This window comes from Meles meles, chromosome 4 (genome assembly GCF_922984935.1).
Source record: "Meles meles chromosome 4, mMelMel3.1 paternal haplotype, whole genome shotgun sequence".
In the NCBI taxonomy this organism is placed as follows: domain Eukaryota; kingdom Metazoa; phylum Chordata; class Mammalia; order Carnivora; family Mustelidae; genus Meles; species Meles meles.
The window spans coordinates 11828414-11852898 of NC_060069.1; the positions used below are offsets into that span (position 1 = coordinate 11828414).

A 24485-nucleotide genomic window follows, 5' to 3' on the forward strand; every position below is an offset into this window, starting at 1 on the left:
GCCATCTTGGATTCTGCCCTCAAAATCACCATAACCGTGTATCATTGCTGTGGGAACTAAAGTTGGTCCGGCCTATTCCCCGTCTAATTCTCATCCCTGTGTCACTTAAAGATGGTTTTCAGAGGGACCTGTAAGGTCAACTAGACCTATCTCACGATTTCACTGCTGAAAAGAACTGAGTTCCAGAGAGGGCAGAGGAGATCCCTCAGGGTCACACAGTCACTCAACAGCTAGGCTGTTGTCTATGCTTCTTTTATGTAGACATTTAGGAACCCCAGACTTAATATATAGTCTTATGTATGTATAACCCGAATAGACCTTTTTCATACAATTCTTTACTGACCCCCCCGCATGAGATGCCTGAGGCAGGTACTTCTGTTTCTGTTTCACAGAGAGGGATAGTGGGGTTTCACGGGGTGAAGAGATCTGCGAGGGCACACGGAGACTTTGCCACTGAGTCAGGTGTTCTAACTCTGAGTCTATTGCTCTTTTTGTTGTCTGAGTTATTTTAAGAATTGGAGAAGTTGATCAGGGAGTGACATTTACTCATTCCCTCCCTCCACCCTCGTTGTGAGACATGTGTTAAAACATTGATTAGAACGAGCCCCTCACGTCTGCTTCTCACATTGGTGCCATTTTCACAGATCTGGAGATTTCTCACTCTAGGCTGAGAGAGGAAAACTTGGCAATCCCTCAGTGTCCTCAGCTCTAAATAAAATGGGGCTCCCTGAGAAACCTTCCACAGCTAAGAGGTGGGTCCATGAAATCTTCATTTCCTGGGCTCTTTCCTTCCCCTCTTTATCCAACTTCTCCCCTCCCCCTCTCTTTCCCTCTTTTTCTCCTTCCCTCTCCCCCTGCCTCTCCGACCCCCAACACGCATGCACGCACACATGGCCTCTGGTCTTAGACCCCATTTGGGCTTGTCTTCCTTTTCACGTCTCCTCTCTTCTATAGTTTAACCATCTTTTTGTCATCCCACACCTCTTTCACGACTTCCTGTGTACCATGTTTTCTTTGGGACCTACTGTTCGGCTTGCAGGCCTTCACAGGTGAGGGCCTGAAGGAAAAGCTAGCTCTCATGGGTTCTCATCTCTCTCTACACCCAGTGAAGCTCTGAAATCCATGGCCTGGGAGAGTGGCCCTTTCAAGGTCTTCTTTGCTCCTACAGCAGTTTTCCTCAAGTGTTTCCTCTGCTCTCCCATGGTAGCTCACCTCATGGGGAGCAAAGTTGTAGAAGCCATTGGGCACACTTCTGATAGCTGCTGCTCTTGAAGAGAGGAAAGGGGCCCCAACTGCCTCTGAGGCTCATGGCAAGAAACATTCTGTCCCCAGGTGAGGACCCATTGTACAGAAGGCAAGAAATGGTCTTTAAGACTTTTCATTTAAAAGGTAAAGTGGGATGATGAGTAACAGTGTAGTAAGTCATAAATCAGCTATTTCAAAGAGTCATAACTTCCTCAGCATCCTGACCAGAGGGTGCAAGTCCTGGTTCCTAGCTCTGGTTCCCTACCCCTGCCCACAGAACAGGTCTATAGAGAGCCATATGGCAACTTTGTGTGAACTGGTAAGAGGATTCCCTTCCTCATTACCCTTTACTCTCATTTCTCAGAACATGTGTCATAATACATTCATTTTTTTTTTGAACAAGTTACTTTAATGATAACTGCCAGAAATTTTAGAATTAAGTATGCAAATTACAGTGTCTATGATATTTGAAGCATTCTCTAAGTTTGGGCAGTGCACAACCCACATAACTGTACATAGCAGCAGACAGAGTTGCTCAAAGAGCATTTTTTAGAGCAGTGTTGGAGGTGCTGATTGGTAGTTGGTTTCCGGGTAAAGTAACAAAGATGAAGATCAGGGGTAGCTGTTATTCCAGCTGCCAGCTGTCAACTGCCTTCTGCTAACTGTCAGCTCTAATAGCCAAGCCATGGAGTGAGAGTCATGGTAATAGAAAAATGAAGCTTTCCAGTGGGAAAGGGTCAGTCCTTTGTGAAATGCTGAAAGACAACACCCCCCGAAGGGTGATACCAGCTCCACAGGCTGTCCAAGCTGTTTTCCTCTTGAATTTGATGTGGTCCTGTATCTTAGAGACATCTAGTTCATGAGGTCACATAGTGTTCAGCGAAGGCTGAGGTTGCTCAATGGGGAGAAGCAAGGTAGGACAGGGAACAGACCACCTCCCATCACTCTGCCCTGCAAGGGGTTAAATGATAGAGGGGGTGCCTGGGTGGCTCAGCGGGTTAAAGCCTCTGCCTTCGGCTCAGATCATGATCCCAGGGTCCTGGGATCGAGCCCCGCATCAGGCTCTCTGCTTGGCTGGGAGCCTGCCTGCTTCCTCCTCTCTCTCTCTCTCTGCCTGCCTCTCTGCCTACTTGTAATCTCTATCTGTCAAAAAAATAAATCTTTAAAAGAAAGCAGTCTGAGGAATCCCATGTGAATGTGTGTGTGTGTGTGTGTGTGTGTGTGTGTGTGTGTGGTGAGGAGCAACAGGGGGACCAAGCTACCTCCAGCCTACAAAGGGAGCAGCCTTCTTTTGGTCTCCTGCCCCAGGGAAACTCTCCAGCCCTCATTCTACCGCACACCCTTCAACATGACAGAGTCCTGAAACGGCTGACTCTCGAGTCTTGGGGGCACGCTTGAGAAGCAAGAGCCCTGGGATTAGAGCATTCAGAGACTTTTGCATCTCGATGTAAGATACTTTCCGCAACACCAAGAATTTGCGTGAACTTCCAAAACAACTTTAGATAACACAGAGCAGGAGGAACAGGGAGCTGCAGGAGTAACAAAGAGAGATGAGGTAAGCTAGGGCTGACGAGTAGCCTAGGTCCGGTTGGTAAGGTTGAAGCCACAGTTACCTTTTGAACACTTGGCCAGTGGTTTATTAGCTGAGCTCACGTTCTGCAGTCAGCCAGTCTTTGCAGACAGCTCTATGACCCCTGTTTGTCTTTGGAAACCCAGCTGCCTGACTCCCTGGAGCTTAGAAAAGCCCAAGAGAAAATCAACCTTGTACTTGCCTGAGAGTTAAAACTCAATTTGCAAGACAGAAGGAAGGTGTAAGCAGACACTTCCAGCTCCTTCCAAGTCAAACAGGGCAGCGTTGCTATTTTGCTTTAAATGTATTCCAAGAACAGCAGACACATCTGTAGGTATGGAACCCGAAACTAAATATAAGACTGTTTGGGTTTTTTAAAATCACTATTTTTGAGTCACGAGACTGCAGTTACTCCCTAATTCAGCCGTGGGTAAGCAGCTGCTACCCTCGTTGTCTCTATCCAAAAGGCACTCAGAGTGTCTCCTGATTCTTCACTTAGGTGTCTCGTTAAAACAGAAGGAAAGGGAGATCTCAGACAGAAAAAGATAGCATTGGATATTTGGGGTGATACGGTTATCAACCATGATCTTTGCAAAGGACTCTGAGCTTCCAGCAAGACAGAGCAAATAGAGAAACCTGACAATATTCTGGAGTTCCCATTTTCTGGTCAAAAGTAATGTACAGCTTTGTCAGGAAGGACACAGCTCAAAGATCTAAGACCAGCTAGTTGTATGGATGCCTGGATGCAACGTCCTTTCCTGCCCTGCTGTGATTACTAAGATGGCTCGAATTTGATGGGATTCTTCAGGAATCAGCCACATGGCTTCCCTGGCTCTTGACTCTGAAATTCCACAAAATGCTTTGCCAGTAGCCAAATCCATCCCATCTGCTCAGTTCATTCCCCAGTAAGCGGGGACTTGGGAGGGGGGCTGGGTGTCCTCCTTTTTTCTTTGATCTTGCTTCTCGGTTTTCTCAGATCAATTCAGGATGCCAGAAGTGGAGGGACGCAGACGGATTAAGTTTCTTTTACCTTCCAGAGGGAAGAGTGTGAAAAGGGCAGGAAAATCATATTGGGATCTTTGTTCTAAATATAAACCCCATGACCCCTCTGTCAATGTCAGCACTTAAGGACAGATCATTGAGGCCTAGGACCAGCCTGGCCCTCTCCATGTGGTCTGGGCTACGCCAGCCTGGCCGTCTGTGAGATGGAAGGAATAGAGATGGAAATCGATAGAAGTATAAACAGTGCGGCAGGAATCTCTCTGCCAGGAATCTCTCTTCTCTTCGAATGACAACTTCCAGCACCCCCTGAGTTCAGGTCTGATCCACTTTATGGCATAGATTTTAACTTATTTTATTTGAGAGAGAGAGAGAGAGAGAGAGAGTGATAGCGAGCAGGGGGGGAGTGGAGGGGCACAGGGAAAGGGAGAGAAAGATAATTTTAAGCAGGCTCCTGGGTCAGCCCGGAGCCCAATGCGGGGCTTGATCTCACGACCGACCCTGAGATCATGACCCGAGCCAAAATCAAGAGTTGGAGGCTTAACTGATGGAGCCACTTGGGCACACCATGGCATAGATTTCAGAAGTAAGAGTCATGAGAGGCCAGAAAAAAAGGTGACTGAGATATTGGCTAGGAGGAGATCCGCTCCTGGTACGCCCAAGTGCTGACCTGTTTGGTTAAAAGGTGAGGTTTCTGACCTGTATCATTTCCCGCCATCACCCTTTCTGAAGTCATACCCCAGGCCATGCAAGCAAAGCAAAACAAACAACGACAACAGCACAGAAGGGGTAAAATTCAGTCACCAACAGCATCAGTAAGTGGGTAAGCAGGCAGGCCTCGACTTGGGACTGTGGTTGGCCTGTAGACGCCGTGTGCTCACACAGGTGCCTTTACACCAGAGACACAGCTGGAGATTGGTGGTCCTCATTCCTCACACCCATCAAGCTGTCTGATACAGGGAGGAACAAGAACTGGACCCTAGAGCAGGGACCCGTGAACCTTCGGAAATTGTGCATCATATTTTGGATATGTGCATGTGATTATTTTTCTGAAGAGGAGTCCGTAGTTTTCCCCCAATTCTCAGGCCCCCAAAGAAGTCAGGAGCCATAGTCTCAGAACGTTACAGCTGAGAAAGTCGTCTATGGGAAGTGGTTCAAATTCCCATTCCACAACCGAAGACACTGAGACCCAGACACAAGCAGCAGAGCTGAGCCTAGGGTCCCACTCTCTTGTCCTTGGCTGCTGTCAACAGAGGTTTTTCAAAAAAGAAAGAGGCAGGCATGCTCTTTACTTAAATGGACCCCTGATTCCTTATGGAAAAACATACTTTCTAGAACACTGCTCTCTAATGGAAATATGATAAGCCACGTACATAATTTAAACATTTCTAATAGTCATATTGCCAAACAAAAAGAAACAGATGCAATTAGTGTTAATAATATACTTTAGTAAGCCCACTATGTCCAAAATGTTATCATTTCAACATGTAACCGATGTCAAAATTACTGAGATGTCCACATCTTTTTTTATGCTAAGTCTTCTAAATCCAGTGTGCTTTTTGTACTTACACCACATCTCAATTCAGACAGACCATATTTTAGGTGCCCGCCAGCCCCATGGGACTCCTGGCTGCCATGTTATGCAGCGTGAGTGTAGATTACATGTCTATCCCCCAGCAAGTGAACTGTTTGTATCCATTCTTTGATTCCACGATTCTTTCCAGGAGCCGAGTGGTATCTCCCGTCATAGATGTAATCGACTGGAAGACTTTCCAGTATTACCCCTCCAAGGACCTGCAGCGTGGGGTGTTGGACTGGAAGCTGGATTTCCACTGGGAGCCTTTGTCGGAGCGAGACAGGAAGGCCCTCCAGTCCCCCATCAGCCCCATCAGGTGAGGCTCTTCACACAGCTTGTTTCTCCTTTTCTTCCTCAGGAAGGACTCGGCAGCCAAACTGCTTGGGATCAAATCCTGGCCCCACAAGTTTCCCAGCAAGTTACTTAATCTGCACCTCAGTTTCCTCATCAGTGAATTGGGGATAACGGGGTTGTTGTGAAGATTGAAGGAGTCACTATGCGAAAAGCACGGAGAGAGTACCGGGCGCTCAACCCTTGGTGTTATCATTAGTATATTCTTATGGGAATGGGGTCCAGCTTAAGCCCTTTCAGGTGGTTTCTTCAGTGGATGTCTCCATTTGGGGCAGTGAGAGAACCCAAGCTGGAATCTTGACCTAACTCTTCCTCCCCAGGTAACACTGGATTTCCCTAACCTCAGGTGCTTTCTTGCTAAAAAAGAAGGATTCGGTCGGGTGAATGCTAAGACATGCTAAGAATGCTAACTCTCAAAATATATAAATTTTATGGGTTGTTTGCTTTGGTGTTGGGGCATGTTTGGGTTTTGGACAATTATTCTATTTAAGGAGATGTTCTAGATATCTTCTTTTGCATAACAAACCACCAAGCTTGGTGCTGTAGAACAACAAGAGTTTTATTAAGCTCACAGATTCTGGGGGTCAGGAATTATGAAAGAGAGCACTAGGGTTGGTGGTCTCTGCTGCATAGTATCCAAGATGGCAGGAAATGGCTCAATATAGCAGTGGAGGTGGGACGCCAATGATACTGGCCACCGGCTGGGACCCCCACGGGAACTGACCCAATCCCTCCAGCAGGCTACTGCACCTGGGGCTTGTTGGATGATGACACCGGGTTCTGAGACTAAGTATCCCAAGATGGCCAAGTGAAACAAGCTGTATCCCCCTCTCCCTTTAAAAAAAAAAAAATTTGTTGGGGCACCTGGGTGGCTCAGTGGGTTAAACCTCTGCCTTCAGCTCAGGTCATGATCTCAGGGTTCTGGGATCGAGCCCCGCATCGGACTCTCTGCTCGGCAGAGAGCCTGCTTCCCCCCCCGCCTCTCTGCCTGCCTCTCTGCCTACTTGTGATCTCTCTCTGTCAAATAAATAAATAAATAATTTAAAAAATATATATTTGTTGGGGTGAATTTCACATACCACAAATGAGCCATTTAAATACGAACAATCCTGTAGCAAGTAGCCCAAGTTGTGAACCACCACCTCAATCTCGTGCTGAAAACATTTCCATCACTCTAAAGTAGACTCCCATACCTATTAAGTGGTTTTCTCCACTCCCACCTCCCCCCAGTGGCTGGCAACCACTGTCTGTCTCTATGTATAGATCTATTCTGGATATGGCATATAAATAGAATCATATGATGTGTGACCTTTCCTGTCTGTCTTCTTTCACTCAGTATAATGTTTTAGAGGATGTATCCCCTTCTCTCACCAAGCCTCAGAAGTCACCCAGGGTCACTTCCAGAAAAATCACAGGCCCACCTGGGTTCAAGGGAAGGAGACGTAGGCCCTAGCCCTCACGTCAATGTAACATTGTAAGAAGAACCTGTGGGACAAGGAATCCTGTGGTGTTCACCTCGGGCACTTGACCTCCATTAGCCTTGGTCCATCTCCATCATACGCGGCCCAACACCCACCAATTATCCAGCTGGCTTCTGAGTGCCTAGTACAGGGACACAGAATGAAGGCATTAGGCCCAAATAGGCTTTACCAAGGGTCTGCCCAAGGGAGTATAACTCTAACAGAAGTTTGATAAGCCATAAGCTTGGAAGTGCAAAAAAAAAAAAAATGGTCTTTATTTTCTAATAACTGGACTTAAGTCATGTCTATCTTAAACCCTCTTTGCACCTAACAGCAGAAAACTTCCATGCAAGTTAGTCAGATTCCATGATAGCTTAGTGACCTCATATTCAAATGTATCATCTAGGCTTGTACCCTCTTCCTGTCTCCCTGAAATTGATATTGAGCTCCAGACTTCTGCAGGGGGTATAGAACCGGTGTGGGGAGGGAGTGTCCCACCTTGGGCTCAAGCTGTCCAGCATCAGTGTTCACCATGATGCACTTTCACTGGTCATGGCCTCTGGCCAGAGGTTGGCACACCAGGCCCCCAGCGGCCTGCACCCTCCTCTTGGTATCTGCCCAAGTCCCACCATGGGATGTGGGAAGAAAAATCCTGACTGTTTCCCTTTGTGCAGGCCTGGTGCTACCTGTCTTAGCGTATATTATGTGAAACAAGACTTTCTTCCCAAAGCTCTCTCTAGAGGCACTCAAGCCAGAGGTCAGGGGAGCCTTGGGTATGGCCCAATGGCCCTCCCTTTAGGAGGTAAAAAGGGCCCAGGCAACCGTAGCTCCCTTCTCATAAAATTCTGGGATTTTTGACATGGTTTCTTGGCTCTGGTCTTGCAGTTAAAAGCACCGAGGTTATCTGGGCCCGTAGCCCACTCTCTCAGCCACTGGAGCTCCCGCAGGGTAAGCCTTCCTGATAGCTCGGGGTTCTGAACTGCCGTCTGTTCCATCTTCTCTCTGCCCAGGAGCCCTGTGGTGCCCAGCGGGGTTGTGGCCATCGACAGACATTACTTCCAAAACACTGGAGCATATGACCCTCTCATGTCTCTGCAGGGTGGCGAAAACCTCGAGCTGTCTCTCAAGGTATGTCCTGGACCAAGGGAGGAGCCAGGGGCTTCTTTTGAGTAGTGGGTAAGGCCCCAGCTTGGGAGCAGCCATTAGAAGTGCTCCTGGTCAAGTCGAAGGCTGAAGGCAAAGTGTAAAATCATGAAATGGGGTATGTCAAATCTCCCCTTCCCATCTGTCTCATGCCTTCCTAGACTGTGCCCCCAGCTTCCCCTGTGAAGCCAGCTAGGAAACCTGCCCGCAGGAAAGGGCACAGTATCAGCCAAGAATACTGTCACGCAGGGATCCCCGTACATTCTCTTTGCTTGGCCCCTCAGCATCTCCGTCATTATTCACAGCACCCATAGGCCCAAACCAATGCCAGAAAGTTCCGTGCCCTAAGTACAGTGGTCCCTTATCCGTGGTTTCAGTTGCCCGTGGTTAGCCATGATCAGAAGCAGACGGTCGTCCTTCTGAGGTATCGTCAGGTTGGTGGTAGCCCAACGCCAGGTCACAGTGCCTGCCACATGTGTCTCATTCCATCTCATCACGGGGACATTTTATCATCTTGCAGCATCACAAGAAGATATTTTGAAAGGGGCACCTGAGTGACTTAGTTGGTTGAGCACCTGCCTTCGGCTCAGGTCATGATCTCAGGGACCTGGGATGGAGTCCCGCATCAGGCTCCCTGCTCAGAGGAGCACCTGCGTCTCCTTCTCCTGCTGCCCCTGCTTGTGCTCATGCTTTCTCTAATCTCTCTCTCTCCCCTTCACTCTCTGTCAAATAAATAAATAAAATCTTTAAAAAAAAAAAAAAGAGGAAGATGTTTTGAGAGAGAGACACCACATTCATGTAACTTTTATTACAGTATATCTTTATATTGTTCTATTTTATTATTAGTTGTTAATCTCCTTCTGTGCCTAATTTATAAATGAAGCTTTATCACGGGTACGTATGTATGTATGTCTAAGAAAAGACATAGTATGCAGAGAGTCCAGAACTATCAGTGATTTCAGGCATCTACAACGGGTCTTGAACATATCTCCCATGGATAAGAGGAAACTACTGTAGCTCCAAAAAATAAGTATTTGCCCTAAAAATTCAGCGCCCGTTGGACACCACACAGCTCCCTGAACCTCGGAATCAGATCTGACACGACCACCCTCATTTCCCGCTCCATGTCAATTTTAACACGATACTGGCTTTTTCCTCACAGCAACCACTGAAAGCCCAACCTAGTAGAGATGTTTATTATCCAAAGTACATTGTTGAAACCATGAATTACCTCAAGCTTGTCGTTTGCAGAACATCCAACAGATGTCACTACGTTTCTCTCAAACATTTAAAATACTCCTTTGAGGCCCTTTGAGGTTCCCTGTGGGGCACCCTTGGGGTACCTTGGCATACAGTTTGGGAACTCCAACTTGGTGTGTTCCAGTTCATATGCTGCCTATGCTAGGAACATTTTCGTTTTTCCTCTTTATCCCTAAGGATGACATGAAAGTCTTCCTGTCAAATGAATTCCAGGCCTGTGGGAATAGGCAGGAAGGTTAGTGGAGAATAGTGAGAACCTTCCTGAAAAAGTGGAGACTGACTTTGTTTAAGGAAAGCTTGCTTTGATCTCCCCAGAAATGGTTCTGGTGCCTTTGCGACAGAGGACATCACAAGCTTTGAGAAATTCTCTGATCACGAGGGACCCCTTATCCCCTGAGGAAGCAGCTTTGGGGAACAGAGAAACTGAGCCACGTGTCTAGCAGCGTGCTTAGTATCTCTATTTTAAAGATGTGATTTATTTATTTGACAGAGAGTGAAGGAGAGAGAGAGAGAGATTAGAGAAAGCACAAGATAGCAGAGATTCTAAGACACATGTCTAAAAGTGTGGGTGTGCTTCAGGGGAAGGACGTGTTCAGGTTGTGGTGTGGATGTGGCCCCCTTACTCCACTGGCTCTGTCCCAGGACAGCTGGACCTGTTCTTCCCACCTCCGTTCTCCCAGAACTCCCAGACCCAGAAACTCTGTGGCACCCCGAGGACTAGAATTCTCTTTCCCGTTTCGCACTCCTGATTTCTTGTGCATTTTGCCAGCCCCTGGATCCTTCACTTCCCGTGAACTTGGAATAATGTTCAGATGTTTATTTTTCTCCTTTTCTGGCAGGTCTGGCTCTGTGGTGGCTCCGTTGAAATCCTCCCCTGCTCTCGGGTGGGACACATCTACCGGAATCGGGAAACCCACTCCCCCGTTGATCAGGAGGCCGTTCTGCGGAACAAGGTTCGCATTGCTGAGACTTGGCTGGGCTCTTTCAAAGAGACCTTCTACAGGCACAGCCCAGAGGCCTTCTCCTTGAGCAAGGTAAGAAGAGATCCTGGCAGGGGCTTCTGGACCTCTCCCTCTAGCCTGGAGGGGAAAATAAAAGCTTTTGGCTTGTGCTTCCCTTAAGTTGCCCCTCTTAAGGGGCTCTTTCACCAGGCAGGGCTGCCCATCTCTCCCAAGCATCTCTTCCAGGCAGCAGAGCCTCCCAGCTGGTCTTGGCCTGGAGCCCACCAGGAGAGATGTCGGTGGGATGACATCTATGGGAAGTGGCATAGGACACATGGGAGCAGAGGACAGATTGGGCAGGAAAGAAGCAGTAACAGGTCTCAGAGGGCCCTAGCATCCTGGGCAAAGTGCTCAAGGCTATGAAATTATCCAAGACAAGAAACAAATAAAGGATAAAAATAAACATAAAAGATCTAAAACAAGTCACAGAAAAATTAAAATTTAAACATTTGATTAAATGTCCATAAGCAGTGCTATTTCAACCGTCATTCAGGTCAATTCTCGTGGGCTGACACATAAACACTATTCGACGTGAGATGCGGGTTCCCATTGATGTTTGCTATGCTGGGCGTAGGGGCTCCAAAGGTAAGATTTGGACCCACAAACGTCTTGGACCCACAGAGGTCTTGGGACAATTCCCACAAGCCCCTTGCCAGCCTACACTGTTGGGTGTTCTCTATTCTCTGAGCCACAGATCTCTCCATCTGGTCATCTGATGACTTCCACAAGGACAATGGCACCTCCTACTGGTAAATGAGAAGACCTTTTTTTTCTTCTCCCCTGTTGAGCGTTCCTATTAATTCCTGTTTGGGAAATGTCCTATTGCTGTTAAGAATATGTCGAGATGTTAAGAATATCACTGCCTCCCTGAAGGCGGAGGCATTTACTTTAAATTTAAATAATTAAAAATTAATTTCGCTCTACAATTTCCATCCTTCCTTCCCCTCTCCCACTCCACCTGCAAAACCCTCATGTGGATTTTGAGATGCAGAAATTCTGGGCACCCAAAAGACAAGGCCAGGGTTTCACTGTTGGAAGAGTTAATATTGTCTTGTTTTTTCCTCTCAGGCAAGGTGTACAGAAGGACAAGGTCATTGTCAGCATGCCTCCTCATTGGAGGTCAGACCAGGACAGGGTAGATTTGCCAGTTTGTTTCATTACCAGGAAAGGTGAAGGGGATGGGATGTGCATGAAGGAATGTTCCTGCTCTGGGAGCAAAGTCCAGCCCTACGGCGTGGCTGGCGGGGTTCTGGGCAAACACTCAGAATGCCAAGAAATGATAAAAAACGTATACTAATTTCCTAGAGGAAAGGGTAATAGATCTCTTTGGTTAATGGTAGGTACGAATGAATGAGCAAGACATTTCTGCCTCAGAGAAGTTGTTCTCAAACGTCCTGTGGCTGAAACTCACCAGGAGAGATGATTAAAATGCGGATTCCTGGAGTGCCGCCCCTACCTACTGAATCATAGTGTTGGGCGTAGGGCCAAGGAATCTGCATTTTTAACAATCTCCTTGGGCATTTCTGAGCCAGGTGCTTGGGATCACAATTTGAGGAGCATACTGAGAGCATTTCAGTACGGAGGATTCAGGCCTTACTTCTTCCAATGTTTCCCTCTGAGGAGTGAAAGAAGGAGGAAGCCGAATCAAACCAAACTCACTTCGTACAGTCTGTTAGCCCAGTGTCTAGTTGGCAGCTTAGAGGCCATCAAGCTGGAACTCTGAAATGGACTTCTTATTCCAGGCCTCTCCCCTTTCTTCTCCTCGCCCCAGGAAATATTCTCTCTCTCTCTCTCTCTCTTTTATTAAGTAGGCTCCATGCCCTGCATGGAGTCCAAAGTGGAGCTTGAACTCATGACCCTGAGATTAAGACCCGAGCCAAGATCAGGAGTTGGATGCTTAACCAACTGAGCCACCCAGGTGCGCCCCCCCCAACTTTGTTTTTGTTTTTGGTCTTTCCAACCACTCCTCAGCACCCCTGTCTTGCCTACACCAGGACTTAGTACCAAATGTATGGGCAGGTTTTCTCATATCTTATCAATATAGCCAAATAGGTAAATTTATACTAAAGTGTTAAGGACTTACCTGATATCCATCCCAGGACAACAGTATTATAAAGGAAAATGTCAAGGAAAGCAGATAGCATCACCCAAAGGAATGATTCATTAATGGAAGAGATTGGACACTTAGAGGGGAAGAAAAGTAAACTTGACTTGTCTCCACCGCACCCCACAATTTCCCAGCTTATTTCATCTGAGTGGCCTTTGGGCCATTTCCTGCTTCCATAAGGCTCATTCTAGTGCTGCACCACACCAGCAAAGCCCCACCATTTTGCCAGCTTCCACAGAAAAGTCCTTAGAGCACTGGCATAATGGTCTCTGTTGACCAAAAATGTGAGGGATTATGGGGAGGGAGTGACCTCACACCCACATTGCTGGTTCCACAACTCTCTTAAGGAGCATCCATCCTATTCTGTCCCTTTTAAACCTCTTCTCCCAACACAGGAGCTTCCCCCTTGTCTGCAGCCCTGGGAATCCATGGTTTCGGTCCCCTCTCTCTGTCCCACTTCCTCAGCCACCTCTGTCCTTCCCCCACACGTGAATGGTGGCGAACAGCAGGCTTCTTCCCTGTCTCACTGCCCGTGTCTTTCTCAGGCCGAGAAGCCGGACTGCACAGAACGCCTGCAGCTGCAAAGGAGGCTGGGCTGTCGGACGTTCCACTGGTTTCTGGCCAACATCTACCCTGAGCTGTACCCATCGGAGTGCAGGCCCAGGTTCTCTGGAAAGGCAAGGCATGACCCGGGGAAGATGAACAGGAAGGAGAGGGGGTGGGCAGCCTCCCAAGACAGAAACTGAACCGTGGCCACACAGTTCCAAGGTCCACGGGGCCCCAGAGGCTTTCGTGCCTGCCCTGAGGGAGGTGACTGGTTGCCACGTAACCTGTCTCAGGGTCCTTCTTCGTGGCAGGTGTGGCCTGCCTCCTGTCCCTTGGGATTAGAGGCTTCAGCTTGACGTTGCTCATTTCGGGTCTGAACCTGACCCCATGAGCTACACTGGGGACAGAGAGGAGAGGAATGGTGCCTGACAGAGGGTGTCTTTACAGTGGACGGCGGGGTTCACTTCTGTATGGGTGTCCACTTTCAGCTCCACAACACTGGACTTGGCTTCTGTGTAGACTGCCAGGCAGAAGGGGACCTCCTGGGCTGTGCCATGAGGCTAGCTCCTTGCAGTGACAGCCGGCAGCAGCAGGTGGGTAATCAGAATTCTCAGTGTCGCAGCAAGGGCTGAGCTGAGAATGGTCTTCCCTGGGATGCTCCTTGCTTCCCTTTGGGGCACCTCCTTTCAGTGGTCCCATGTCCCCCACTCCTCTGACTTGTCTGACTCTGCCCACCCTGCCCCCAGGCACAAGCACAAACACGGGATATCATCAGAGAAGACACATACCTGGGCTTGAGGGAAACCGAGACTATCTGGCCGATGCTTTTATCAAGCAGATGAGGAAACTGAGGCTCAGAGAGTGACCAGCCTGGGGGTTACAAGCTCAGATATGCCCAGGGTCAGGCAAGGAAAGGGGGTGAGCACAGTGAGCTGGGTGGAGGCTGCTGGGCCTGAGGAGCTCAGGCCCATTTGAAAGCATGGTGGCACCTGTCCCCCAGACTCAACAGGTGTCTTCTCTTCAGTATGAAAGTGGGCTCAACATATGAGATCACGTCCATTTTTTTAAAAGATTTATTTATTTATTTATTTATTTATTTATCAGAGAGAGAGAGAGAGCAAGCACAGGCTGGGAGCAGCAGGCAGAGGCAGAAGGAGAAGCAGGCTTCCCGCCGCGCAGGGAGCCTGCTCTGGGACTTGATCCTAGGACCCTGGGATCATGACCTGAGCCAAAGGCAGACGCTTAACCAACTGAGCCACCCAGGTGTTCCACCCCCAAATTTCAAAAGGCATTTGAAACCCAGGGTTTATGGAAAATCTCCTCATTTAAATTAAACATCTATAATCAGAGGTCAAAGAAATCCACCACGTGCACATACATTTCCCCTGGGGCATGGGCAGAAACATGTGGACCAGCCAGAGATCTTCAGCCAACTAGGACCAGAGACGGGGAAAGCAGGTCACCCAAGTGGGCTGTGCAGACACAGAAGCACTGAGGAGGCGAGGGGAGCCCAGAAAGTGTTCTCCCTTTGCGGTGGTGCCTCAGACCCGTGACTCATGGTTACAGGCTTTTCTCAGTCCCCTGATTCTGAGGCCTCCCACGCAGGTGTGCTGTGGCTTTCAGGAATGTAATGCGGCTCTATAGGAGCCAGAGTGCACAAAGGGGGGATTTTTAGGGCACCACAGGAACCTGGTGTGTGTGTGTGTCTGTCTTTCTGTGTGGGTGTCTCTGCACGCGTGTGTGTGCACACGCATGTGTCTGTGTGTCTGTGTGGAGCGGAGAAGGAGGGCTGAGTTGGGCCAGACAGGCCTCGTGGCCTCAGGCGACCATCTGCTCCACTTGTCAGAGGAAGGCTTACACACAGATGGAGCCATTGGCTCCTGGGTTCAGCATTGGCCTCATTCAGGACATTTCTCAAGCACAGAGCAATTTAGTCTGTGAAATGCCTCCCACAGGGAGGAAGCCTTTTCCTGCATGCTCAGAAGGAAAGCAGAGGGCCCAAGTGTCCCTCGGGAGCAGTGGGGCATAACACAGGAGCTCTGCGGGGGTGCCCAGGTTGGTAGGGCCCCCCTCGAATCCAGTGCTCTGATGCCTTGTTTGGGGAGGGGACAAGAGGCTTCAGTGAAGACAGAAACTGCGTGGCGTCCCGCCGAGGCCCCACTCTGCAGCAGAGCTGGCCCTGGCAGGACCTGACAAAGATGGGGCTGCCGTGGCAGCAGCAGAAGCTTATGGCCCAAAGGGCAGCTGAAGAGAAAGGCTGAACATGCCCAACAGGCACCCTGCCCACAGGGAGAGGCCCCTCCTGGAGCTAGGGTTCCTGTTCTTGGATAGAGATGGCTCACCACAGGGCAGACTGTCTGAAATCAACACTGAGAAATCCAGGTGGCGCATGGTTAAAATCTAGGCCTAGTGAGGATGGGTCAGTCCAGTGGTTTGTCCATGCCCCGCCTGTGGTTCTTAACCTTTTTAGGTTATATATGGTGGTTGCCCCATGGGGGCAGATGAACCCTTGACTCCAAATCTGGTTCAGATCGATGACTCCACACATGAAACAGGAGAGAACGGAAAGCATCATGAGACTTTCTCAGGGAGAGCAGGGCAGGCTCCCAGGCAGGTGGCAACTGGCTTTGTCCCTTATGTGGTCCGGGGATGAGCCAGGTGAGTGTTCCCAGGTCCAGCGGGGCTGACCTGGTTTGAAATTCCTGCCAGCACCAAAGAAGAAAGGACTGGAAATTCTTTCTTTCTTTTTAAAAAAAATTTTTTTAAAGATTTTATTTATTTGACAGACAGAGATCACAATTAGGCAGAGAGGCAGACAGAGAGAGAGGGGAAGCAGGCTCCCTGCTGAGCAGAGAGCCTGATGTGGGGCTCGATCCCAGGACCCCAAGATCATGACCTGAGCTGAAGGCAGAGGCTTAACCCACTGAGGCACCCAAGCGCCCCAGGACTGGGATTTCTTATGAGCTTGCCCTGAAATGCAGCAAGGGGATAAGGCAAAGGGGGTGGAGCTTGAAATCTCAGAGGTCAGGCATCAGACATGGAGTCAGAATCTTTATTATAAGTCACATGGTTCCTTTAAGAAGGTGATGAATTCTAAGGACAATTTCCCAGAAAAAACACATATAAGCACATCTGGACAAAGTTTTTTAAAAATTTCCAGGGTTCATGGATCTCTTGAAGCCCCTTATGGTCCATGGGCTCTAAAACCCCTGGTTCCTAATTTCCAGAAGCAAAAGGAAGGAGTCAAAGTGAAGAACCATGTCTCCTCCTGCAGCACCCCAGAGCCTGATAAACTTCATGCCCACTATCACCTGAGGAGAGAAGAAGGTAACTAAGTCAGGGAAAGGCTCTAGATGCTGTAGGGTCATTCCAGCACCCATGTAGGCCTCTTGGTTATTGGAAAGGTCCCTTTGTATCTTATGGTATAGATTCTTTTCAAATTTCTATCACAGAATAACTTCCCAAGGTGTTGGGAAGCCTCAGTGATGCTAGCTGAGAGTTGGTGGATCCACTCATTTCACAACTTGGATGAACCTAGAAAGCCTAGCTTTCCCCCAAATCTCTTTCAGCCTGTACAGGGGCCTTTGCTTAAGGTCTCTGTTAAAAATAAATAACAAAGTACAAGTTGATCATTGATTAAATGAGTCAAGTAAGGCCCCAAGAGCCTGGGAGCAAACTCCAGAACATGTCTTGGAGGGTCTGGAGTCCAGCCCTGCAGGGAAGACCCTTGAAGCCAGGCTTGGCAGTGTGGGCCCTGGGATCCCAGAGGAAAGCCTGCACCTGGAGGGCACGTGTGGAACCAGGTGCTCAGGATCCATGTGGCCTCTTTCAGTTTTGCCCTTTACCATGTTCCAGAACATACCAAAATGCATTCACCCCTAGCACAGGGGAGGAGGACATAGATATAAAGCTAAGTGAGGAAGCCATGTGATGGGGTAGAAACAGCTCACCACTTTCTAGCCGCATGACATCAGAAGCCTTCTCAACACCTCCGAGTCTTGGAGTCCTCTTCTGCAGTTGGGAATCATGCAGTCTCCTGCGTTCCACCAGAATGTTCACTTTTGTGCGGGTTCTGATTCCTGGTGGGGAAGAGGGGACTAGCAAGGACTTGGTATGTAGCAAAGTCATGAGCTAGATAAGCTGAAAGCCCTTCTCCTCAAAGCACTTAGAGATGCCGTATAAAAATTAAGCAGAAATACATACCTAACTGAATTTGTAACAAAGGGAAATCTCCAGGGGCCAAAAATCAGACGGCAACCGAAAATGGAGCCGTATGGCATTGGCCAGGCTAACCTGCCTGAGGTGAGGGAACCTGGGGAATCCAAAGTCATTAGTTACACGTAAGAGTAGTTAATGAGAGCCTACCTACAGCCTGTGACAGAGAAGAAGTGGGAAATGAGACATCACAGAAAGCCAAATTTGACCTTCAAAGAGTAACCTATCTGTCAAAAGTTTGACTAGAAAAATCCACCCACTGCCACAGGAAGATGACAAGTGTCTGTCTCCATAGGGTCTTTGTATAGGAGAAAGGAACTTAAAAAAAAATTCTTTTAACCACAAATCTGCATCTAATTTGGGTTTAGGTTCAAATTTATGTGAGGTATGGGGATCCTTAAGCAGGACTGGCTACCTAATTCGTGGGTCCCAGTGCAAAATGAAAATATGGGGTACATCATTCAACAATTATTAAGAATTTCAAGATAGTAACAACAGAACATTAAACCAAGTATATTAAACCCAAAACATTGAACTCTTCTAGGCATGAGGCCCCACATGAATGCACAGATCACTTTGTCTCCCAGCCACAAAATTAATATAAAAAATCATTCAGGCTGCACCTGGCAGGAACGGAAAATGGTTTTGTTAGGAAAGTGCTCTCCAGCTGGGCCACACAATCTTCCTAGAGTTAAAGCCCCCCTGCAGAGACATGCACATCCAATACTATAAAACATGGGAGGATGGGGCGCCGGGGTGGCTCAGTGGGTTAAGCCTCTGCTTTCGCTCAGGTCATGATCTCAGGGTCCTGGGATCAAGCCCCACATAAGGTCTCTGCTTGGCAGGGAGCCTCCCCACCCCCCACCCCCCGCCTGCCTCTCTGCCTACTTGTGATTTCTGTCAAATACATAAAATCTTAAAAAAAAAAAAAATGGGAGGACAAAATGACCATGAACAAGAGTCAGCAGATGCAAGAGACAGCGGGAGAATTAGTTACAGGCCAGGTCAGATCCCTCCAGAAAGAGATCCCCTTGGGCCTCAAGAGTGTTCCTCATCTGCTCCTCTCCCAGGGCACTCCCAAAACACACAGCATTCTTTATGGCCTCATCCGTGATGCAGGAAATAGAATAATGGGGACACATGCCAGAACATACAAATATGCATGCAACAGAAGGTGGCATGTGGAGATTTCAGAGGCCAAGTGTAGTCTAGCATTGTATGTGTAGATTTGACTATGAGATATGGTATTGCTGACCCTCATAGACTCTAAAGATTACCCCTGGACCTCAGCCCTATGGTGAGCTCTCCTTCCTGCATCTCCAGCTTTGGAGAAGATCTCCTTCGAGCTATGCTAACGACCATTCCCCTGTCCCAGCGTCTGAAGCACACCAGCAGGAAGGGGATCCACTTCGGCAGCGCACAGCCTCTGTGCTTTGCTGTCAGGCAAGAGCAGGTGATTCTTCAGAACTGCACGGAGGAAGGCCCTGACATCCATCAACAGTACTGGGACTTCCAAGAAGTAAGTAATCTGTTCAGGAAGCGTGCAGCAGTGTCTCCAGCTGGGACGGTGTCCCAGGGTCTTCCGAGAGGTCAAGTACTACCATACCAGCCAGTGCCCCTGCTGTTGAACTTAGTGACTTAGCATTAAGTCCTCAGGGGGAAGTAAACCAACCTTGCAGCCAAGTTGGATCACCAGCACCTTGAAGTGTACTGATTGGCCACATCTCTGCAAAGCTCCGACCATGACCATGGCAGACAGAGGAGACAGTCCCTTTTTGAAGTTTATTAGTTCAGGTCACCAGTAAGACCACGGAGTGTGTTACGGAAGCAGCCAGCTACCTCAGTGATGTGGTTTTAGGAGCGATAGGATGGCCCTTCTTTCTCTACTTGGTGACAAGTGAACCTAAACCTAAACCTAAACCTAAAACCTAAAACTCGGGGCTCACACGTGCTCAAAGACATCTTGGAAACCACGTTAAGGTCCTTTATGAATGATCATAAAGGATCATTCTAACCAAGTCCTGTGGATAAGATATGTTTTAAAAAGAGCATTTTAAAATAAGAAGGAAAAGATTAGTAAGATCCACCCAGCATAATTCAGACATTAAAAACTAAGACTTTAAAATATAAAGTATTGTCGTTCAGCCATAAAAAGGAATGAAGTACTGTTCGTAGTAGCACTATTTACAATAACCAAGAGGTAGGAGCAACCCAAGCATTCGATGATGGATGAATGGATAAACAAAATGTGGTAGACATATAATGGAATACTATTCAACCTTGAAAGGAAAGGAAATTCTGTCACATGCCACAGTATGGATGAACCTGGAGGACATCGCACTAAGTAAAATAAATGTGTCACAAAGGACAAATGCATTACGATTCCACCCATATAAGGTATCAAAAGTAGTCAAATTCATAAAAAAAGAAAGTGAAATAGTGGTTACCAGGGGCTGGGGGTGGGGGGATGGGAGAGTTGTTTAATAGGTACAGAGTTTCAGTCTTGAAAGATGAAAAAGTTCTGAATATCTGTTTCACAACAACGTGAATATTCTTAATACTACTAAACGTTACCCTTAAAAATGGTTAAGATGGTAACTTTTATATTATCTGTTTTCACCACAATGAAAAGAAAAAAAAAAGGAAATTAGGTGTATTTATGCAACAACATGGATGACCCTTGAAGATATCATGCAGTGAAAGAAGCCAATCACAAAAGGCCATGTATTCTATGACTTTATTTATAGGATATGTCCGGAATAGACAAATCCATTAATACAGAAAGCAAATTAGTGATTTCCAAGAGCTAGGAGGAAGGAGGGGCAGGAAGTTATTGTTAATGGATAGTGGGTTTCTTTTTACACTGAGGATTGCATACACTCTGTGAGTATACTAAAAGCCATCAAGTTGTATATTTGAAAAGAGTAAATATCGTGGTTTGTGAATTTTATCTAAAACAAACAAACAAGCAAACAAAAAGCAAACACACAAATGGACATTATCAGTCTTGTTGGTTAAATGTTTAACTTTTCAACAAGAAATCTTTTTTTGTGGTTGTTGAAAAAGGGATGGCTGGTTTCAATATCAAATCTGGTGGATTTTGAGCAGGAAGCAGCCATCATCCAAACCTGACTGACTGGCCCTCTGTGTATCCTTGAGCCTTTACTCTCTACTGCAACCTGGTGTCAGAAGTGCTAAATTGCAGGATTCACAAGGGGCAGAGATCAAACCAAAAAAAAAAAAAAAAAAAAAAATTAAGATTTTATTTATTTATTTGACAGAGAGAGAGAGACCACAAGTAGGCAGAAAAGGCAGGCAGAGGGAGGCTCCCTGCTGAGCAGAGAGCCCGAGGCAGGGTTCGATCCCAAGACCCTGAGATCATGAACCAAGCTGAAGGCAGAGGCTTAACCCACTGAGCCACCCAGACACCCCCAAACTAAATGTTTCTGAAAACAAAAATGTACAAGTAGAGTGATAACAGTGAATGTCACCAGTAAGGTGTAAAGACTAAACATGCTCTACATACTGGCATGCTACCAACCAGAACTCTCCAAAATAGCACAATTATATAATCTCAATAAAGATAATTTAATTAATGACCTCAAGGTTCCAAATGATATTTTTGTTTAGAGCTACCTAAATTATATTTTATATTAACCAACATACTACAGTTCCTTACCAGACCAGTTCACACCACCTCTATGAGTCTCATAATGATTAGCACAAAGCTTAGGAATATCCTTTGCCGACTGATTGCTGGGAACTGACTTTTTTTTTCTTCATCTTCTTTTTTCTTTTCTTTTCTTTTTCTTTTCCTTTTTTTCCCCTCTTTTCAGAATGGAATGATTGTCCACATTCTTTCTGGGAAATGCATGGAAGCTGTGGTGCAGGAAAACAGTAAAGATTTGTACCTGCGCCAGTGTGATGGAAAAGCCAGCCAGCTGTGGCGATTTGACAACGTCAGCAGTGTGGATAAATGATGAATGCCAGTGTCAGAGAGAATAGAGAAGTTTAGTCATCACAGTTCAGCCCCAAGAGAACTACAAGAGCATGTATATTTCACGAAGCAGATCCTTTTGTGTTTGTAGAAAGCTCTGTGAATGAATATAGAAAGTCTTTCCTTCTTGCAACTTATTGCATTGACTGTTGGCTGTTTTAGAAAAAGAAAAAAGAGGATTCATTGTCTCACTGTCTTCATCACTGGTAGATGGTCATTATATAGTACATAAGATTTTTTTTTTCTATTGAGTACTAGATAATTGCTTTTATCTCTGATAAAGGAAAGAGGCATTGACAGGCTCAGGCAACACCTCCAAGGATACATAAATCTAATTGATAAATCTTTTGCAAATAGCCTTACTTTGGATCATCTGTGTAGCCAACAATGAAAATTAAAGTGTGAAGAGGTTGTAAAGGCCTGAAGTTTCCAGAACTTTGGATTAAGCTCATTAGGACAAATTCCATGTTCACTGGCTAAGTCATAGAAGAAGGAAGAGGAGCCACTGAGCAAAGAGTTGGGTTGAAGAGAAATGGAAGAGCTTTGAGTTAATTTTCCAGCTCAGCCTGGCAGCTGGAAAGAGCCAGCGGACCTGGAATAGGATGTTTTCATGTAAATGAGAATTTCCTCCATACTTTCTACCTCCATTCACCCTGCCCTAGCCCTTCTCTACCTTGGGTAACCCCAAACAGAATCTTATGCAATGTATTTCTCTTTAGTTATTGGTATTGGAAGGGTCAGCTCAGACTGAGCGTTCCCAATAACGAAGTTGAGAAACTCTCCTGATGCCCGGTTATAGGGTTTCCATGGACTGGATCAGAAATAGCAACCTCCACAAAAAGACAAGCCTGCTTGAAGGGAAATGCCTGCATTTGAGCCAAAATTCATAGGAAAGGAACCAGAGCTGGGTATTAATGCCCATTAGGACAGACATGGCCATCTCTTAGCCTGGGACCCCCATATGTGCCTGCGGGTTGAATGTTCACAACTGGGCGAGGAACATGCCTCCAGTAGAGCAGAGCCAGTGCTAGCAAGACCTGAACGGCTCTCCTTGCTGTGACCTGGCCTACCTAGTTTGGCCATAAGGAGCTGTTGAGTGGGCTTGGTTCTGCTGTTAGGAAGACACCATTTATCAGCTTAGAAACCTCCCTTCAAAGATCTTGATCTCCTCTGGACTATCTCAGAAGTCAGTGTGTTTCAAATAAGAAAAACTAGGTAGCACGTGAGGGTTTCTAAACAATGCCTATTACAATTATGTATTCTTTTTCCATCAGCTTAAGTCAATGGCCCACTGCATTTCTCCTTCCTCAGAATACACTCCAGACTTGTGCTGTCCACAGTCGCCATTAGCCACATGTGGCTATTTAAATGTAAATTCATTAAAAATTAAAAAAAATTAGACTCAGTTCTTCAGTTGCACTGGTCACATGTCTAGGGCTTAATAGCTGCCCATGCCTAGTGGCTACTGTACTGGAGAGCACAGGCATAGAACATTCTAGCACGGCAGATAGTTCTATTGGATAGTGTTGATCTGGATAGACTGATCATCCCATTGAGAGAAGAGATTTTAGCCACTGTCTTCTTCCTTCAGACATGTCTATATTTAAAACAAATTCCTCTAACATCCTGAGGCTGAGATGGAGCTAAAAATTCTCAGACAGCAACCTTGTAAATGGTATTAATAGTTGCAAACTAAAAATTAAACAAGACCTCTATTTTTTTTAAATGAACTTAATTATTGGCATTGTGAGTATTTGAAGTTGCAGGAATAAATTAATATAATTAAATAAAAGGCTGAATTCAATTGTCTAAGTTGTGTTTGACAGTAATTAACAAAAGGACCCAGATGGCTTATTGCTTAATTGGTTGAGTAAAGCAAGAATGTGGGGTTCCTTGCTTCCTTAACCATCCCCATGATTTATTACGTTATTATAGAAATGGCTGTCAACTCAGTCCCTAGCTGGTACTTACAAATCCTTAATTTAAACAAAACAGATGTCTCCATTTAGTTCAAAAAGACATTCAACCTTCTCACAGTGTAACCAAGTGTTCAAATTCGGTTCTCTGTGGACTCTGCTTTGATTTTATCCATAATGATCATTTTAAAAGTAGAGAAACCTGGTAGTTGAAAGATTTGATTCCCAAGAATTTGATCTTCACTTTTATGATTGGACTTTATTGTTCAGGAGTAAAGGTAAGAGATCGATGGAACATCTTGATTGTATTCAGGTTGATGGTTCTGTTTTGTTCTTGAGGTCTTGCTAAATCCCTGTCCTCAGAGCCCATGAGACATGCCATAGTATTTTGGTTCAATCCAGTGCTCCTCAAATTTCATTGTATTCACAGATCACGTGGGGATTATGTTAAGATGCAGATTCTAATTTGGTAGGTCTGGGGTGGGACCTGAGATTCTGCCTTCCTAATGAGCTCCCAGGGGATGCTGATACTGGTCTGTAGGCCACTTTCTGAGCAGTGAACAGCAGTCTGTTGCTACTTGGAACTAAGAGAGTGGCCACCAGACCAGTTCTTGGACTATTTGTTCTTTGCTTCTCATTGAGCTCTGTTTGAATCCACATGGCAGGATGATTTGCTCCTGTATGATATAAGACAACACACCTTGATCAGTGTAATTCCTTTTCCTCTCTCCATCAACACTTTTCCTCTTTTCTCATTTTGTCTATTAGTTCTACTCTTTTGACCGGAGAGTTCTTTACCTTTCTTGTTATTTTTGCTGCTTGGCCTGTGGTTATGTTATGATCTCCTCACTTTTCTTATCTTGTCCCCAGCTTCCCTCTTTTTTTCATCTCTGATCAAGTCTGCTTCCAGCATCCATGGTCTTATGACAGCTTTTCTCTCGCTCTCCCTTTCCTCTCTCAGGCCCTTCCATCACCAAGTCCAACTGGCCAATCTTGATGGAGTGAACACCATCAGTTTCTCCAAAGGATTTTTGGAGCACTGAGCACACCAATTAATTGTTGGATTTTTTAGTTCTTCTCAGCCCAACTTCTCTTCAAG

The 24485-nt window shown here is 46.5% G+C and overlaps 1 protein-coding gene across 5 annotated transcripts in view; it reads left to right on the top strand.

Annotated features, from left to right (window-relative positions):
- GALNT15 (polypeptide N-acetylgalactosaminyltransferase 15) overlaps positions 1-23262 on the top strand; it is a 42724-nt gene extending 19462 nt beyond the window's left edge. For 3 of the 5 annotated variants that reach the window (XM_046001356.1, XM_046001360.1, XM_046001359.1), the window contains exons 4-10: positions 5539-5706; positions 8212-8329; positions 10444-10638; positions 13258-13389; positions 13747-13851; positions 18849-18992; positions 21310-23262. In XM_046001356.1, coding sequence (XP_045857312.1) covers positions 5539-5706; positions 8212-8329; positions 10444-10638; positions 13258-13389; positions 13747-13851; positions 18849-18992; positions 21310-21453 — 1006 coding nt within the window. In that variant the 3' untranslated portion in view covers positions 21454-23262. Of the gene's footprint in view, positions 1-644; positions 753-5538; positions 5707-8211; positions 8330-10443; positions 10639-13257; positions 13390-13746; positions 13852-18796; positions 18993-21309 lie in introns of those variants that run through there. The other 2 variants (XM_046001361.1, XM_046001358.1) reach the window with 2 other exon arrangements.
- The last annotated feature ends 1223 nt before the right edge of the window (positions 23263-24485 follow it).